Below are 14,478 nucleotides of genomic sequence, written 5' to 3'. Positions count from 1 at the left end.
CAGGATACCTCAGGTTAAATCCTGGGTCTCCTGGGGTCTTGTATTGAGCCCTCCTAGACTCCACTCCTTCATCTAAGTTGAAAACTTCCTCAGCCCCCTCTCTGGTCTGACGATGCCAGCTATCCTCACCATAGGTCTGCTGTGAAAATGAAATGAGAGGGTGAGGCAGCTACATATAAACCACCAAGCTCCACGCCAGTCCCACAGCTGATGGCAGATGAGGAAGTTGGGTAGAGAAATTTTATAAGATCCTATGTGGATTAGTGAATATATGTTGAACTCATTAAAATATGCCTGCCATGATAGAGAGACAAAGATGGCGGGGGGCAGGGGGGTGGGGAGAAGAACAAGGGCAATAATGTGTACCTTAAAGAGCTGCTGTAAGGATTTGCTGTGGCAGCTGACACAAAAGCCCCTCACGCAGTGCCTGGAGGAATTGCTGTTTTAAATTATTGCCCAGATTACCCTGCTCTTAAAACATCATTTCTTTAAGCCAAATCATCCCCCCAGGAGGGAAAGGAGCTCCTTCCCCCCCTGTTCTGACAGTCTGGTTTGTGCCTGATTCTAATAGATGTGTTAGAGCTCTTAGTTCCCACATTTCCTTGAGAGAACTCCTCTATTTTTGTTACATCTATATTGTTTGAATTTCTTATAAAAAGTCATGTAATTTGAGAGTTCTTAATGCTGAAAAATAAAGGGTGACAACATAAACCCTATGGCCTATCATTCCCCAATTGGGAAGAGACGCAGGAGAGCAGAAGGTGCAGGGCCAACACCACCAAGTGCCAAGTCCTTTGGGAAGAAGGAAGGTATAGTCAGAGTCCTGGCCTTCTCTCGATGCATCCCTATGCTTTCTGTGAATATCCCAACTCCCTTTTAAACTTTCACAAGCATTTTCTCTCTCAACTGATAAGCTTTTTTTTTTTTAACCCACCTAGAGCACTCTTGACCCATTTTATGAATCACTTTTTCTTGTTTCCGTATAAAGATCCCTTTCTTCCTATGAGTTCTGAGCCCTTCCCAGATTCTGGAGGTGACTCAAATTTACCCAGCACTTCTGTTCCTAAGAACCATCCCCTTCTCTGACCCCTTCACTCTCTCCTCACATCCATCACCAGCACTATCAATAGACTTTCTCTTCAGAGCCATTTTTCACAAGAAACAAAGTTTTGTCACATCATAAAAGTTCCTGCGTCTTCACCTGAGTCGGACCAACCCAGCTGTCTGAAGCGGCAGGCTCCGAGGGAACCGCTAGGCTCACTCACAGGCAGAGTGAGCTGTCTTATCCCAAGCCTCAGGAGCACAATTTAAAGTTGTGCCTTAGCAAAATGACAGATTACATGTCACGGACCTTTTGGTCATTTGTGAGTATTCAAAATCACCAGTGCTAACTTATCATCTCTTCTTCAAAACTACATTTATCTTCTGGCTTACAGTGTCATCAGTGTTTTTCCACTCTTCATAATAATGTATGCTGTAAGCCAGAGTCTTCCCTTTGACGTGCTGTAAATTATGCAGCATGCAGTCAAGGCTTGTCTTTTACTGCTTACCAGTGTATATAAATAGGACTTTAATAAAAACTCATTCAGTATCCACTCAGTTATTACCAGAGGGGGGGGGGGGAACACTAAGAAAATATTTACTTGAGCTTTAGTTAATTTCTTTTGTTTGTAGTACAATTATTCCAGTTTGTCAGTTGGTAATTGAAATTGGAAAAGCTAGAGATAATCTGTTTTTGGAGAGGAATAAAAGAAATTGAGTATCTGGAAAGAAATGGCTTCAATAACTAGGGGACTCCCCAGCCTGTCCTGTCAAGAACTTTATTATTAGTGAATTACTCCTGGGAGATAACATACCCATAATTTTAATATCAGAATTTTAGTTATGTCTTCCTTCAAAGAAACTAACATGTTTTTATCACGGCTGCTGTCAGACCAGCTGATATATACCCTCAACTTGGTAAAAATGGGTAACCGTGCTCAGTTCAAATGTTAAGATCCAGCAAGATTTAATGAAGAGTATTGTTTGGCAGTCTTATTTTGTCCATTTTTAAAATTTATTCAAAGATAAGTTTTTAAAAGCTTTAAGAGGAAGCTGAGGTATTTTTGATGCATAGGAGTGGAATTGAAAATAAAATTTGCTGTCGTGATTCCTTTATTTCTTGCTGTTAATGAAAATAGTTGAACTAAAGAGACTTGATTGGTATACTCAGTTTTTATATTCTTATTTACATTGTCTTTCAGCGATTTACAGTGATGTTTTATAAACCGATCCTTTCTTCAGGTGACATTGCAATAAATGTTACCCTTCCCCTTACAGTTACAATATTTGTCATTTTATTCTTCACCATGGTTTTTTTTTTTTTTTCTATTATTGTCTCCTTTGAGCTATTGTTTTTAAGAGACTGCACAGTCACAGTCTTTCAGTAACAAAAACCTAGCACCTTCTGAAAGTAGAATGAAATCTTTTGCATTTGGCAGGTAAATACGCCATGCGAGACCTGGTCAACCGGCTTCCTGGAGGCACTGGCCCCAGCGTGCTGTCTGATGAGACCATGGCAGCCATCTGCTGTGCCCTGCACGAGGTCACCAGCAAAAACATGGAGAACGCCAAAGCCCTGGCCGACTCGGGGGGGATAGAAAAGCTGGTGAACATAACTAAGGGCAGAGGAGACAGGCAAGTCTAATGCAAGGAGACATGATGAAGAGGCTCTTATTCCTGGAATCTTCCTGTGATAAGGGCCTTCGTTAAGGATATGATTTCTTTATTTCTGTATTTCTTACATGCCGATAAGCTAAGCAGTTCCTAGCGGGTACAACCTGTTTTGCTGGGACAGGCATTTCCGGTATGTGGCCCCTTTTCTGGTTTTAATTCATTGTAACACCCCTACATTCATTTATTTCTGCCTCTTAAAGCTACATTTGGTCGTACGATCCTGGAAGAATCAGAAAAGCCATCATGAGGAAAATCTGGGGTCACCATTTCTCTTGCACCGTTGGCTCTGCTCCAGGCTCAGGGGCCTGTTCTGCAAGAACATCTTCTTGCATCTTCCATTTGGGGATTGATTTCTCTGCAGGTGCCCAGAAAGTACTAGCAGCACCACTCTGCAGGAGGGCCTGCTGTGTGGCCCAGGATGTGCCCTGTGCTTACATCCTCCATTTCCCTTTGCTGCTGGATTAGAGAATCAGGGGCAAAAGTAGAAGGCTTTTGTCATAGAACTATAGCATGTCAGTGAATTTGCCTTACTATCAGATGAGAGACTCCTTCAAGGAAGTAGGAAGTAGGGTTGCTCGGTACCTTCTCAACACAATGGGACAGCAGCCACCTGATCCGTAGTAAAATGGACCCTCTCTCCCCACTCTCCACCCCCTTCCCTGCTCTGGTCTTCACAGCACTGATTTCCCGTTGATGTGTTATTTACTGTTTTTTCTGGCGTCTGACTCCCCCAGGAGCAGAGACTTTGTCTTTTTCTCCGCTGCTATATTTTCTGCATCTAGAACAAACCTGGCCCAGAATAGATGCTCAGTAAATACTTATTAATTGGCTGAGTGACAGTACTAGAACTTAGTCTTTTAGTTTATACTTTTGAGGGAATGTATAAAATATGAGAATGATGTAACAAAGCATATTCTCAAACCCCCACCCCCAACTCCCCGGAAACTACACCTATCCACATTAACTGTATTTCCGTTCAGTCTTTTTTTCTTACTCTTTGTATTTCATTAGCGGTAAATGCATACACTCTCATTTTTATTTCAAAGAAAATGAAATGTTACAGGTAAAGCTGAGATCCACTCCATTAACTCCCTCTCCTAGTCCCCTCCCCTCTCCCCTGAGGTAACGTAATCACGCTTTGTGCTCTTAAAATTTTGTTAGATAGCCTTCATTCTTGAAAGGCATATGAAGAAGTTGGAGAAATCCTGAACCAGTGCCAACCTTTGTGTATAAAAAAATTATTACTCAGTCTAATTTGTTTTTCAAAATAAGAAATCGAGAAAGTCCAAGATCAAATTAAGTTGTCTTCTGAACACATATTTACCTTTCCTTATGATTCATTCACCAAGTACGTATTGCCTACCTGGTGTGTGCTACAGCAGTGAGCAGATCACACAACCACCTCTGCCCTCAGGTAGCTTACATTCCATGTGCAAGCTACACGAGGTACCAACTGAGTGAGAAACACACTTAGCCTATCAGATGGTGCTGAGTGATGGGGCAAATAATAAAATCAAGGAAGGTGGTAGGTTGTGCCAGAGTAAGGGGAGGAGATTATAGTTTTACACCTGGTGGTCAGGGAAGGCCTCATAGGGGTAGTGCCTTTTGAGCATAAGCCACAGACTGGGAGGAAGGAAGGGAGGGAGCAAGCACTGCAGCTTTCTGGGGGAGAGCATCTCAGGCAAAGGGAGCAACAGACGGGAGGGCTCGGAGACAGAAGAATGCCTTGCATGTCTGATGAACAGCAGAAAGCCAGTGCGGCTGGAACAAGACGAGTCAAGGGGGAAAGAGGAGGAGGGAAAGCAACCAGAAGTAGAGGACCCTGTGGGTCAGCATAAGGGCTTTGACTCTTACCCTGAGCCAAACTGGAAGCCATTGGAGCGCTTAGCAGAGGAGGGATACGATCTGACATCCCTGGAGGATCATCATGACTTGACAAACCTTCCTCTCCACCCCAGCAGAGATTTAGGATGGCAGCATTTGCAGTGGTAAAGTGGTCGGTTCTGACATGGTTAAAACATAGAGTCAACAGAATTTGCTAAAGGATTAGATGAGCAGGTTGAGGGAGGTAAATGTCAAGGATGACTCCACGGCCTTCGGCAAAAGAGACCATAGGATGGAATTGCCACTTAACAACATGGGGAAACCTGCAGGAGAAGCAGGTCTTAATATTCGAGGTGTATTTTAGACACCCACTTGGAGTGTCTAGTCAGCAGGAGAATATGCTTGAGTTCAGGATAGAATATAAATTTTCTAGGCTAGAATATAAATTTTGGAATCATCAATATATAAACAGCGTATTTAAAGTAGTGAAATGGGCTGAGATCAATAAAGAAGTAAATGTACTAAAGAAGAAAAGAGGCTTGAGGGCTAATGCCCCTCATAGTTAGATGTCAAGGAGATGAGGAGCCAGCAAATGAGCCCAAAAACGAGTAGCCAGAGCATTCAGTAGGAACCCGAGAACATGAGGTGTCCCAGGAGCCAAGTGAAGGGGTATTTCAAAGGCAAGCACGTGTCCCATGCTCCCACTCAGGTAGGACAAGGATTGAGACCTGTCCAATTGAACAATATTTTTGAGGTCATAGGTTTAAGAGAAGATGGGCTGAGAGAAATTAGAGATGAGAACACGTAACTCTTTTGAGGAGTCGTGCTGCAAAGAACAGAGAAACTTCCTTGCTTTTCTCAAGAGCCAGGTTTCTGCTCATAGAATTTGTCTCTAAAAATACCTACACTAGCCATTTGTGTCAAAGTGTGTACCTGGCACATTCCTGCTTTGTCAAGTTTTGCAGATAGTCCTTGGAGTCAGTCATAGGAGTCAGTCATAGAGTCTGCCTTTCAGCCTCTGTCCCAGCTGCCTAGCACTTAAAGACAGGGATAAACAACAGCAGGAATGTCAGAACCCACTGAGAACGGGATGGCCGTGAGGTGTCAAGACCCTTCGAGGTCATTGTGGGTGTCCGAAATTCCATTTCCGTTCATGTCTTTGAGGTATCTCCTTGCTCCGTGGTCCATTTTGAAAACAAAATTCAGACAACTGTGAGTGGGTTGGTTTGCCCTGGTTCTGCCCTTGACTCGTCAGGAACACTAAGAAGAGTGAGTTTTGGGTGGAAGGTAGGGTGGAGGTAGATGCAAAAATCCTCCACTCCGGGAACAGAGAGGGTGAAGGCCCTGAGTTTGCCTATATTCTGCCCTCACTAAAACCCTCAGAATCATTAGCAACCCATATTCCGTTGTTAGAGGTGGAGACATGCCTACAGTTTATTCACCTCTCTTCTCCGTCTTCATGAGGGTTTGTTTAATGGGAAAGATAAGGAGTAAAAGAAGAAATCTGATTTTAGATCCATGATGTACATTTAAAGTCAGTTTTCAGTGTTAAAATGGATTCTGAAGAGAGAGGTATTCAATTGCCCTTAGGGTTGACTGCTTTGCTCTCTCCGCCCCTAACCCCTAAGGTGGAGAGGCAGGAAGCCGCACCTCCCTCTTTACATCCTGGTGAGGCCACGCATTCAGAGCAGCAGCTCCCGGGATGAAATGCAGACTCAGCGTCAGCAGTGCTCACAGAGTACCAATCTGTGTTCAGTAAAATGTCTTCAGAGTGGGGAAGTAATAACAGCATATTTTTAAATCAAACATTAGAGCACATATATACATTTGTTTACATAGCAGTATAAAATAAATGATAAAGGAATGAAGGCATTTTTATCAAAGCCTAATGGGTAGGGAAGAACATATTAAATTAACTTGGGAGGGTCCTCACTCAGGTTGTGTGATCATCGTTGTTAATCCCAAAGCTCCAGCAAGGTCAACCCCTTGGTAGACATGGGGAGAAGCTGGCAGCTCCCGTCATGGGGAGGCTAAAAGCGGCCCTCAACTTAGAGATCCTGTGTTCATCCCACAGGATCATAAGGAAGCTGTGTTCATACCACAGCTTCTCACTGCAGAGCCGACTGCCTGAGAGCCTCGCTTTGGTCTTCACCACCCCTGGCCAGCCCTGAAGCTGACCTACTCCCGGGCGCACCTAATTCTTTGGTGGTATTTTCTAGCAGCAGCTTCCATGCCCTGTGGTCCTTAGAGAGGAGGCCTCATGGTCACTGGTTCACAGACAGAATCTCTTTAAGTGGAGCCCAGGGCTGTGCCGCCCCCACTTATGAATATCCTTGCTCTTCCTAGATCATCTCTGAAAGTGGTGAAGGCAGCAGCCCAGGTCTTGAATACACTGTGGCAGTATCGGGACCTCCGGAGCATTTATAAAAAGGTAACTCACAAGAATAGCTCTGGCATAATTAGTATTCATCAGAGCACTCATTTGTAATCATTTATTGTAATGAAATGTCATTATTCATTTTGAGAGGTTTCTTTTTCTCTTTTAACTCCACAGGATGGGTGGAATCAGAACCATTTTATTACACCTGTGTCAACATTAGAGCGAGACCGATTCAAATCACATCCTTCCTTGTCTACCACCAACCAACAGATGTCACCCATCATTCAGTCAGGTTAGTGGGTAAACTCCACTCTTGGATGAGAACATTTGTGTGACAGAACACTGTTTCCCAACCAGAGAAGATTGAACATAAGCTGATTAAGCCTGTCATATTCAAACACTCTTTGCTCTTCCAGCCGAAAGCCTTCTCTGGGAATTAACATGCGACCGTAAACAACAAACCCACTTTCCTCCTTTCATTTTAAGCGTTTTTGCAAGTTTACACCAACTATGTTGCAAAAGTATCCCAGGGCCCCCTTCCCCAAGACTCTGCTTCATTAGGAGTGTGAAGGGGCCCAGGAGTCTGCATTTGACAAGCTGGCCCAAGGATGTGTGGAGAAGGGAGGAGCACAGTTTGAGAACCCCTAGGTTGTGCCTGAAAATGGCTGCCCTGCCTGCCTGCTGGCCGTAAGTTTGGAATCTCTTCCAAAGTGATTTCGAGTTTTCTGTGTGAAAACTGTTACAAACAGGGTCCGTTAAACAAGATCTTATGACCCACAGCCTGAGAGAGCCATGATCTCCTCCTATATCTTCCTCTTCAGCATGTAAACCTCCTTCCCCTAGCCGTATTCCAGGTACCCAGCATCCATGACTAATAGGAACAGGCCCTGCGTTTTCAAGTTTACAAAAATTATCTATGATTTGGAAGTTGGGAATCTTGGCAACCCTGCTACCTGCTTATTGGTGATACATAATTTGGTAGAATTGGAATGTTTTGAGACTCAGACTTTTTTTTTTTACATTTAAGAACAGAATATTACTACCAAGTTAAGTCAGTCCTGTAAATTTAATTAACTAAATGAAACAAAAGTAATATCTCTTTTTAATTTGGCTATAAATCTCCCATTCTGACATATAAATATTATCAGTTGTATTCAACTGTGCCACTGCTGGCAGTCTTATTTCTCATGTGGACATATGTGTCCAAGAAGACTAATATATGACCAGTGGTTCTTGCCACATAATTGGATGTCTCCACTTGTACCATGAATTTTTAAAAATTAATCTGGGCCTATTGCATATGACATGTATATATATATATATATATATATATCTTCGTTTTTAAATTATGAATTGTCTTCTTCAAAGATACCCGTGCTTTGTTTTTGACATCTTTGCTGAGCTCCCAGGTGTAGCCTGAGGCTGTCTTGTATAAAAACGTTGAGAATTCTTTGGAGACTGAGAAATAGGGGTGCCGGGGGAAGCAAGAGATTTGGCTGTTTAACAAAAGGCATGTGTACAGGCAGAAGAATGATTTCAGAAAGATTAAGACATAGTTACTGAGCAATGAACTCGTTTTGAGGACCTCTTAAATACACACACTGGACAGTGTTGGCTAGCCCCCGTCCAAGTTCCTAGGTACTTTTGGATTTTGTTCAGAGGTAGGATATCATTCACACTCGTTTCTCCAGCTCTCTGAGGGGCTGATCATCCATCCCTCAGCACTAGAGTTGGCTTATGGGCACCTTGTAATATAATTGTGGAAGGCAGGTGAGTATGTTCTGTCTTAGCACTTCCTAGAAAATTAGCAAGGCGAGTAGCACATGGACACTGCTCATGAATGCTCACCCTTGTTTAACACAGAGCAACCTTGTGTCAGTGACATGACTTTTTAAGGAGAGAATTTCCATGTCGGCATCAGTGCACGCAAAACTACTGATGGCAAGGTCTGGGCGCTGCTGCTTTCCAGTGGCTCAGATGAATAAGTGGCCATTCACTTATAATTAACTTTAGTGCAAGCAAGATGATTTATTAGAGAAAAATAAAAGTGATGTGCAGTGTTTCCCTTCTGTGCAAGAACATCCAAAAGAAGACCCATGGATAGATGTGTTATTATTAAATGTTTGGTTCAAGCTGGGATAAAAAAAAAAAATCTGGGCCTTTGTGAGGCAGGGCGTCCCAGAACCCTGAGCTTTTTGATGAGCTGGGCTTACTGAGTTTACATAATTTCCCTGACAGCCAATCTCCATAAAGAGAATTATAAATTTTATGGGCTGGGAACTCTCATTCAAACACATTTAGAGACGCAGATATTTTTTAAATAATTAGAAATCAAAATAGCCCATAAAGCACCTACTTATTTACTGAAGAACTATACTATACATAAAGGGTAACAGATGGGTGTTTTACAAGCAGCTGAACTGAGCTCATAAAGTAGCAAACGTAACTCTTGCATGGTTAGTCAGTTATTCTCACTCAGTTTCAAAGGCCCTATCGAGTCACTGAGGCCTGCTGTTGGGGAAACCTGCATGACTTCTGCACTGTACTTCTCTACCTGGGCAGCCTGCACTTCAGCTCTCCGGTGTGCTCAGGTACTGACGGCACTTCACAGCGGTGGGCCTGCAGGTCGCCTTCCAGTTAACTCAGGGTTGGCTGCTCCGCAACTCACAACTCACAGCATCACTAAGAGCTGATATTTAGGGCCAGCTGCGTGTCATTTGTAATTACTGATCTTTGTTTTTCCAGAGAGGATTTTCCTGAGACACTGACAGTCTGATTTCTCTTTCTTCTCCTCTTTCTCTTTCTCTCTTCCTTTTGCCTCTTCCTTCAGTTGGCAGCACCTCTTCCTCACCAGCACTGTTAGGAATCAGAGACCCTCGCTCTGAGTACGATAGGACCCAGCCACCTATGCAGTATTACAATAGCCAAGGGGATGCCACACATAAAGGCCTGTACCCTGGTAAGATGCCAGTTGGGTGTGTGATAGAGTACCTTGAAAAGCCGCGTGTTTCCAGGCACTCGGCCAGTGGCCTGGGAAGTCACCCGTGCCTGCACTGAGATGGTCCCCCAGCAGCAAACCCTGTTCCCGTCTCTCCATTTCCTGCTTCGGGGGCTGCTGCCTTTCTGCTTGTTTTAGGTTTTATAAGCTGGGGTAGTGGTCTGGTGACCACAAATGGAAAGCACTGCATCCAAATGAGAAGTGGTTTCTGGCTCCCCTGCAGCACAGTCCTTTGTCCTGCTCCTCCCTGCTCGAGCGGTCTCTCCCTGTGTGTCCCACTGCATCAGAACCCTGAGCTCTGTGCCACTTTGCAGGGCCACATATCCCCGACTGGCCTGAGAATGGAGGTCAATTTCATTTACATTTTTCATGGAAAAGAGTTTGAATGAATAACAAAATGTATAGTGTGATTCTCCTCAGAGTGATTATTTTTGAAGAATAACAAAAATAATGTTACATAGTATTGATATTTTATGTCTTATTCTGAAAGCTGTGAATAAAATTTGTTGAAAGGATGCCAACTGAAGGGTTACCAAGATTTCATATTGTCCCATTCTCAACTATTTTGCATATTATAACTACTCTAGAGGTTTCAAATAAGGCAGCGTGAGCTATCCAAAAAAAGTGCTATTTTCTCAAAAAGACGTATTTATCAAAAAGAAATAAAAGCTGGTGGCAACTTAACTGCTGGGGGAGCAGTCTCAGTTGTGCTGTTGTCTTTGTAATTTCACAGGACTGTTTACTAATCGACTGTTGTTACTATGGCAATTAATAGCTCAGAAAATTGCAGATGCTACATTTCCAACATCAAGCTCTTTGCAAAGGAAATGCACACACAAACTGAAGTGCATTGTTACTTCAGATTTGCAGCAGCCTGCTTCATTTTAAAGATCGCTTCCTTAGCATGCGCCCTTCTGTATCTTCTTTGCTTGCTTCAATAAACTAATTTGCCTCAAGTATGTTTCATTTTCCTCATTAAAAAATTAATAAAAATCTTTGCTAGCCTTAGCAATAATAAAAGGGTAACTTATGACATCATCAGCATCATCGGGAGTCTACTGTGGACTCTTGAAGACAGCTTTCTAATTACCAAGTTCTTTTTGTTTTAAAACGTACTTAAATATGGCAGACACAAGAATATTGCCTCCACGTGCCCAGACTGCTTAGAACACGCCTGTGCCTGCTCTTTCCAAGACCTGGGATTCTGAGTCAAAACTGTTCTGAAGGCATGGACCTTGTTCTAATGTTTCCCTTCCTCCATCTGACCCAGTGCTCTGGCTCAGAACCCTGGAGAAGTGGTCCTTGGCCCAAGGAGCAAGGCTGCCGTTCAGAGCCAGCCAGGAAGATCTTCGCAGGTGTGAACAGTGCCCCACACAGTGACCGGAGGTTGAGAAGGAACCCTTTTTAGACAGGCTATGCATTGGCTTTGCTTTTTGGTGAAACACACACAGCCTATTTTGCCATATTCGTTAGTCCCTGACAGCCCTGGGGTAAGCAGCAGCCAGGCTAGATCCAAGAACCCCAGGCTGTCCCCATCTGTGCTGGCACTGGGGAAGGCAGGCCACGTCGGGGACGGCACCAGCCCTAGTACAGGGAGACCGCACAGCCTAATGGACCAGAGTAATGAGCACTAGTTTTAATTTCGTAAAATATTTTCTTACAGGCTCCAGCAAACCTTCACCAATTTACATCAGTTCCTATTCCTCACCAGCAAGAGAACAAAATAGACGGCTACAGGTGAATTTGCAATATCATTTTTACAGAAGGCCGATTAGCAGGGATCAACACAGTAAGGGGTCCGCGCCGGTGGACTTGCCAGAGCTGGGCCAGTACGCCAGGGGCCGAGGAGCTTTCTCTGGGGATCATCACTCCTCGGAAGCTCATCCATGGTTTAAGCAAATCACTTGCACAGTAGCCTCATATCCTTGAATTCCAAATCAGTGCTGCTGAGACCACCGTGCCACTGACGGGAACCTGCTGAGAAGTCTATGATTCATATTCTTTGCCCAACAGTTTCCTTTTTCCATTCTTTTTTTTTTTTTTTTTTTTCCTGTTAATCTCTCAGATCTCTTCCATCCTCTGGGTGGGGAAAGGTCGGTAAGCACACTTCATTCTCTCATCTCATCATTCTTTCTCTTTGTGCACTTCATTCTCCATCTTCATAATTCCCTTCGATCCAGGCCTCCATGGTTTGAAAACGCTTGAGTCCACGGCCAGGTCCCCGTTAGCCTCAGAGGTGAAAGTAGACTCAGCTCTGCTGGAGTGAACCCTGCTCTCCACGGGAGTGGGTCTCATGGTTGTGATGTTCAGTCTCTGCTTTCATGGGAGCTTAAAATTCGTTTTGGTCCTTTGATGCCATGTCCACTTGGGTCATCTGATCTCTTCCCTTCCGATAACACATGAGAGCCTGTGGTTTCCCAGACAAGCCTATATCCTGCCTTTCAGATCGGGATTCTCTAAGACCTCCCTTCATTTCATCATTTTTTCTCTGTAGATGGAAGAAAAAGAACCTCCCAAGTTACTCATAATTTATGCTGTAGTTTTTTAGACAGGAGGAGTAGCCTCAGGATTATAACTCTAACTTAAAAAGAGAATTTAGCTCTGAAATCCTTATAACATTAGAACGCATTGAATTCCTGAATATGATGTTGATACTTATGTGGTAAATTTGTTACATCTTGATGAATGGGGGCAATTTGGACATGGTCAAGAGCAAACACAAACATAAGAGAGACATGAAAGCTCTTCTCCAAATGTATTTGAAGAAATTAATATAAGATCGAAAATCAGATAAGACAAAAGGAAATGAGGCAGGGTGTCCTGCGCGATGCCCACATGTGTTTCACTTTGCTTCCTTACAGATGGATGTATTACCCCTGACTTGGGGAAGTCTTTTCCTTTAGAATTGGGTTTGCTCACGTGTCTCTTTTAATTTTACCACTCTCCTGCCTGGAGGTTGCTCGTTCTTTTAATAGTACAGCAGGGTTTCCAAAATGCAACTGTTGTTCACCAAACTACATATTTCTTTTACAATTGAGGGATGGATGGACGCAGTCCTCATCTCTGAGATAACATGTTTTAAAAGATGGTTGTACAATTATATAACTATCCAAAGCCCCAGAATCCAGCCTCCAACTAAATTCATCATGGGCTAATGGTTCCCCTGTGTCACAGTGAAAACTAAGGCCATCCTTTCATTGGGCGTCCCCCGGGAATAGGCCCCTCCATGCAGAGCACAAAGCTGGGCCTCTCGTGAGAAGAGAGGAAGCCAGGGCCTATCTTGGGCTCTCCTGAGACATCGACTTCTAGAGGCCTTAGAATAGGACTTGGACAAACTCTGCAAGCCCACCTGTAAACTTAGTTTAAAATCCTTTAAGTCCATTAGTAAACATAGTGTGTGCACCAGAAACAACTTTGACTCATAAGCTCACAAATATTGAATACTACTTTAAAAATATGAAGCAGGAAACCCACATTAATTTTCCTTAAACATGTATTTCCAAAAATTGCTTTGATTTATTTGCTTTTTCATTTTGTCAACAGCATCAACAGCTGTATTATAGTCAAGATGACTCCAACAGAAAGAACTTTGATGCATACAGATTGTATTTGCAGTCTCCTCATAGCTATGAAGATCCTTATTTTGATGAGCGAGTTCACTTTCCAGCTTCTACTGATTATTCGACACAGTATGGACTGAAATCGACCACAAATTATGTAGACTTTTATTCCACTAAACGACCTTCTTATAGAGCGGAACAATACCCAGGGTCCCCGGACTCATGGGTGTAGCATCGAGATGCTCAGTAGAGGAACTCTTTCTTTCTAACCTTGTTTGGATTGGTATGAAAAGTCCGTCGTGCTGATTTGCGGATGAAATGTGAAAGTGAAATGGAAGGAATGAGTGAAGAGCATATTTTTTTTTTTTTTTTTGAGGAATTATCAGGGAAGTGAGGGAACCTTTGGGAGAGAGGACTTTCTAAGCTCTATTTAGGTGTTAAATCTAATTACTTATAGATTTCGTAGTCTGGTGACGGTGTGGGCGATGTGATGAGAGATTTGAGAAATGGGTGAAATGAAATGGGGGATGTGTAGGTCAAATCAAAGATGATTTTTTTAATGTGAATAAAGTTATGTTCTGATAGTTTGTACAGAAAAAAAAAATGGATGCCCTTCATGTTTTATTGCTATTAGTAAATGTCAAGATCGTATACTATTATGTCTTGTAAATTTCTTTTGTTGGTGTAAATATGGAAATGCCACATTGGTTAAAGTGCCATCATTTGTAATGCAGTGTGTCATTTGAAAAGAGATTTAAAGAAACTGACAGCTTAAAAAACAAATGGGAAACCCAAGGAATCGTTAGCAATTAAAAACAAACTGCGACATCTTTTGTTTTCAAAATGAATAGTGTACCTTTGAAGCACAAAGTCCAGTCTGGTATAGCAGTGTCATGGCCATTCCTGCCTCTTTCATAGGACACTTCACTGCCATTTTCTATGCACATGAAAGAAAAATAAATGTGGAAATTTCATCCTTGGAAATTTGTTCCCTGTTCTTT

General features: G+C 42.9%; 1 protein-coding gene across 1 annotated transcript in view; it reads left to right on the top strand.

Moving 5' to 3' along the window:
• The window catches only part of PKP4 (plakophilin 4), a 245,270-nt gene extending 231,137 nt beyond the window's left edge, over positions 1–14,133 (top strand). Inside the window, exons 16-22 of the mRNA XM_023528486.1 lie at positions 698–809; positions 2,466–2,676; positions 6,886–6,970; positions 7,094–7,211; positions 9,750–9,878; positions 11,581–11,654; positions 13,461–14,133. Of these exons, the coding sequence (XP_023384254.1) occupies positions 698–809; positions 2,466–2,676; positions 6,886–6,970; positions 7,094–7,211; positions 9,750–9,878; positions 11,581–11,654; positions 13,461–13,709 (978 nt within the window). The 3' untranslated portion in view covers positions 13,710–14,133. The remainder of the gene's footprint in view (positions 1–697; positions 810–2,465; positions 2,677–6,885; positions 6,971–7,093; positions 7,212–9,749; positions 9,879–11,580; positions 11,655–13,460) is intronic.
• The last annotated feature ends 345 nt before the right edge of the window (positions 14,134–14,478 follow it).

This window comes from Pteropus vampyrus, unplaced genomic scaffold (assembly GCF_000151845.1).
Source record: "Pteropus vampyrus isolate Shadow unplaced genomic scaffold, Pvam_2.0 Scaffold2, whole genome shotgun sequence".
NCBI classification, from domain to species: Eukaryota; Metazoa; Chordata; class Mammalia; order Chiroptera; family Pteropodidae; genus Pteropus; species Pteropus vampyrus.
This window is presented reverse-complemented; position numbering and strand designations above follow the sequence as displayed.